We start from the raw sequence: 4,745 nt of genomic DNA on the forward strand, positions 1-4,745 counted from the left end.
AAACACCACAAGCAAAAAGCAAGTTGGGAAAGAAAGAGTTTGATTGGAATCCCTGCTCTTGCCTGAACAAGCCAAGAAAGCTTGTTTTCCTCAACCCTGCATGCAGGGAGAAAACTCTGGGCTAACTACCATCACTCCTAGTTTCTGTGTTTCTAGCAACTCACCCAAGACTTCCTGCCCAAGGGCTCAGTTTTTGACCATATGTGGGCAACATCCCATCTCCTAGCTGACAGTCATCCTTCCTCACCTTTTCTTTATAAAAGTCCCTTGCTTTAGCCCAGGTACAAGAATTCACTGACCTCTAGCTGTGAGATAAGTGAACCTGCCTGAGAACTGCCTCCTAATAAACCTGCCTTTATCTACATTTAATCTGGTCTAAGCCAGCCCGTATCTGTGTCACCAAGGGAGAGACAATGCCTGTTCTCTTGGTGCTGTAACCTGGGAGGAGGTGAGCCTCAAGCACAGTAGGCTGGGCCCCCAGTCCCATGGGAAACTTTCACACTCTCTCCCTCTGCCCCTAACCCACTGACATTGACTGAGGGTGAGTTGTCAAGTCCCAGCCACAGCCAAAGAGGTACAGGATGCCTCTTCCAGATCTAGTATTCACAGATTCTCCCCCCCCCCACCCCCAAGGTTCAGCCAAGCCAAGAAAGCCCATCCATGCAAGAACAAAGACAATCTTTGTTCAGGGGAGCTTTTGGATAACGAGACGGCCATTCCAATGCTACCCCATTCCCCACTGTTTGACTGCAGGTATCATAGTGCTTGTGTTTCCGGAACAGGCTTGGAAATGAGCGATGCTGGGTCTAAACTTGGTTCTCAGTCCCTCTTGTCCTCTTGTGGTGCATGTTATGAAATATTTCCCAATTGGGACTGCCACAGACTTTGAGCCCAAAATGAATTTGTTCTGTTACCTGGCTTCAGTAACTAGTCTAAATGGCCACCAGAGGGCTCTCTTAACTTTAATGTCCTCATGATCTTAAACTTTTCTATTGGCATATATGATCAAGTGGTCTGAATTCCCAGGTTTTTTGGGAACTGTGCTCTCGTCCCTCCCTCTGTAGCCAACGTTCTACAGGTCAGGTCCTAATAGCAAGGGTGGTCACTCTGAAAGACCCCGTTGCCTCCAATGATTTGGACAGTAAACCTTAGTCTCCTTTGACTGAGCCCCACCTCCCCTTCCCCTTCTTCACCACAACACAGTCATCAGAGACAATGGTCGCTCTAAACCAAGCTGCTAATCTAACCTTCCTAAAGTATGAACAGATGATTTGTCTGTGAATTTGATTCCAAATTCTACACTCTGATTCTTCAGCCTGCTATGTCCTCCACTTGACTCTGGCTCTTGTAAACCCCCTCCTTTTCCCAGTAACCCCTTTTCTCATCACCCATTGGGCAAGGGCACACTCAGTCCATGTCAGTCCTGCCTACTCTGAAGAGTCCACCCTGGCCTGGCAGAGGGGCCTCAATGCTGCTGTACAGAGCACACCAGCCTCTCCAACACTCCTCAACATGTGGTCACTCCTATCCTTCCAGGAACTACAGCTTCCTTAAGCGCATGCCTGGGCCAGAGAGACTGTTTTTCCCTTTAGCCAATGTAGGGCTACTGGGACCACTCCTTCTGCAACCCCCATCCCCCACCTCCACAGCCATGGGGCCCAAAACTTCTTCCAGCTGCATCACTCCAACAGACCGGCCTCCTCCTCAATGCCATAGCTCAAAACAGCCCCCTACTTTCATCTCAATATGCTGCACCCCACTTTCTTCCTGAACCTAAATTCTCCACTGTTGTTAATCAAATAAGCTATAATGCAATTTATGACCTTGTGATAATAGCTTCCTGAACAAAGACCCTTGACATTTTTTTCCAAAATTACTTATACTTTCCTGTCCTGGCATTACCTTCAGCTTAAATCTAATCATACAGACCCTTATTATTATAAACAATACTACCTAAGGAAAAAAAATAAGGTAAATACCAACCCAACTAATAATAGCACTTGTACATATAAATAGAAGTTAATGAATCACTTTTAAATTTTTTTAATTTATTTGTTTATTACAATTTATTTACTTTGTATCCCAGCCTTGGCCCCCTCCCTCATCTCCTCCCAGTCCCACCCACTTTCCCTCTTCTCTTTCTATGCCCCTTCCCTAACCCAGTGATAGGGAAAGTCTTCCTCCCCTTCTATCTGACCCTAGCTTATGAGGGTTGCATCATCTTCCTCTGTGGCCTAGCAACACTGCACCCTCCAGGGGGAGGTAATCAAAGAGCCAGCCACTAAGTTCATGTCGGAGACAGCCCTTGCTCCCCTTACTAGGGAACCCACTTAGAAACTGAACACCCTATGGGCTTCCTCTGAGCAGGTGTTCCGGGTCATATCCATGCATGGTCCTTGGTTAGAGTATCACTCTCTGCAGGATGCCCTGGGCCCAGGTTTTTGGCTTTGTTGGACTCTTTGTGGCGCTCCTGTCCTCTCCGGGTCTTTCTATATCCCCTTCTTTTAGATGATTCCCTGAATTCTGCCCAAAGTTTGGCTCTGAGTCTCAGTATCTCCAATATCCTGGTGGGTAGAATCTTCCAGATGCCCCCTGTGGAAGCCTTCTGTCCTTTTCTTTCTCTTCTCCTACTGCCAATGTCTATTCTGTTTTCCCTTCTGGAATACTAATAAGCAATTAAAAACAAGGAAATCTCAAAATTTGCAGGAAAATGGTGGGAACTAGAAAGAATCATCTCAAGTGAGCTATCCCAGAAGCAGAAAGACACATATAGTATATACTCACTTGTAAGTGGATATTAGCCATATAATATATGATAAACATACTAAAATTTATAGTCATGAGAAAGCTAAACACCTCGAGGACCTTAGCAAAGAGGATGAAACCGCACTCAAAAGGGCAAACAAAATGAACACCTTTTTAAAAAAAGAGAAAAAGTATGTTTTTTAAAACATCTGTTGGCATTTAGATCGCAAGATTTTAAGCACATCGATTAGTCTCTTATCAGAACTGATTTGTACCAAAGGAGTTATGGTGGGATAGGCATTTATCACAAACTTCTGAACAGTCAGGATGAAGGGGTCATACTTCCATAACTGGAATGAGGTAGTTGAGATGATGAAGTCCACCCAGTACATGATCACAAAGAAAACCACCAGCAGCAAGATGGTCTGGGTGGCCCTTTTCTCAGGGGACACTCTCAGGTGGCTGATGCTATGAAGATGCTTGCATTGCCTCTGATGTCTAAACAAGATAATCACCATGTATGCACTTGTGGTCAGCATGACTCCTACAAGAAACACATCTCTGGAGGTTATCACTGTGAGAATCAATCCTCTGATGATGTAATTCATGGGGAACAGTGAGCAGGATTTGGTGACCTTCATCTGGTTGGTTGCATTCATTTTGGTATAAGCACCAACATAGAATATTAAGGTACTACTGAAGGACAAATTGAAAGACCAAACACAGAAGAAAAAACGGATCATGTGTTCTTTTAGCTTAAGTTTAAATTTTGCCAACAAGGAGTTACTGGGACTGATAGTGACAGCCTGGAACACACTCAGGAGGCAGGTGATGCAGATAGAGAGGCCTCTCATCACCCTGCTTATATAAAAAGTTGCCTTACATTTGAGGTCATTCTCAATGTTCAGTGACTCAAATATGTCTACAAGCCAAATGTCCCCTCCAGTAACGGTCATCATTATGTGAACAAAGGACAGTTGACAAGACATCAGGTCTGTGGGCTTAGGTCTGTGACCTAGGATTATGAAAGTATAGAAAAAAAGGAGAAGCGTATTGGCTAGGACTCCAAGCCCAGCTTGAAAATGGAGGACATTTTTTAATGAGGACATAAGTGAGAAGTATATTCACCTTAAGAGCATAGTGGAGGAATATTTCTTATATCTGAAAAAAATAGAGATTGTATCAAACTTATAATTCAATGGACACTATGCCTATATCATTGTTCTATTTTCTCTAATTCTTGATTAACTGTCTCTTTAACTTCTGATGTCCCAGACTGTACATCATAGCCTACATTTCCATATATCCTCCATATATGTCCTGTATATATAGCATGTTATATATAACAAATGCATTCACAGTAATATCTAAAAAAAATGCACAATTAGTGTGCGTGTATTACACCTGAGTCTCATACCTTAGAAATCTAATCCTATTGATTTAAATTTCCTCATTTTATAGTTAACATCTAAAACAGTACTGATTAGCACAGACTATCAATCGCATTTGTACAACTGAACAAAACTGTGTCAGTCTGAGGGGGAAATCACTAAAAGAATCCAAAAAATGAATTGACTCAGTCTCATATTATATAATTTAATATGCTCTATTTTGCAACTATTCATGTTTTGACTCTTAATTCTAATGGAATCACAGTGAACATTCATGATAATCTCACTATTTCAATCAGCAAAATGTGTATCTCAATTCATCTTTTATATGTTTTCCCATGAACTTTTACAATGCTCAGGATCTAGAATACAGTTGGAGACCATTAGTGTACACCCTATTAATTGTAGAGCCATTATGGTTATAAGTGGTCTATATGGTTTCCAGTTCAGTTCCTGTCATTTTTAAACTCCAGTTCAGCATTAAAGAACTAACTCCTAGCTATAAAGACAAACACTATATTTTCCTTTGGGGGGGGGATAAATAATCAAAAGTAAATTATGAACAATATGATTCTTTATGGGTTTTTTCAGCCATCCATATTTTTATTT

The 4,745-nt window shown here is 42.1% G+C and overlaps 1 protein-coding gene across 1 annotated transcript; it reads right to left on the reverse strand.

The window, feature by feature from the left end:
* Positions 1-2,945: 2,945 nt before the first annotated feature.
* On the reverse strand, positions 2,946-3,900 carry LOC110542657 (putative vomeronasal receptor-like protein 4). The gene has a single exon (XM_021629203.2). The coding sequence runs from the start codon at positions 3,852-3,854 to the stop codon at positions 2,946-2,948; it is 909 nt and encodes a 302-aa protein (XP_021484878.1). The 5' UTR covers positions 3,855-3,900.
* Between the last annotated feature and the right edge of the window lie 845 nt (positions 3,901-4,745).

Source organism: Meriones unguiculatus, chromosome 3 (genome assembly GCF_030254825.1).
Source record: "Meriones unguiculatus strain TT.TT164.6M chromosome 3, Bangor_MerUng_6.1, whole genome shotgun sequence".
Lineage (NCBI taxonomy): Eukaryota > Metazoa > Chordata > Mammalia > Rodentia > Muridae > Meriones > Meriones unguiculatus.

Coding starts and splice junctions, on each gene's coding strand:
- LOC110542657 (XM_021629203.2), bottom strand. CDS start 3,854: ATGTCCTCATTAAAAAATGTCCTCCATTTTCAAGCTGGGCTTGGAGTC.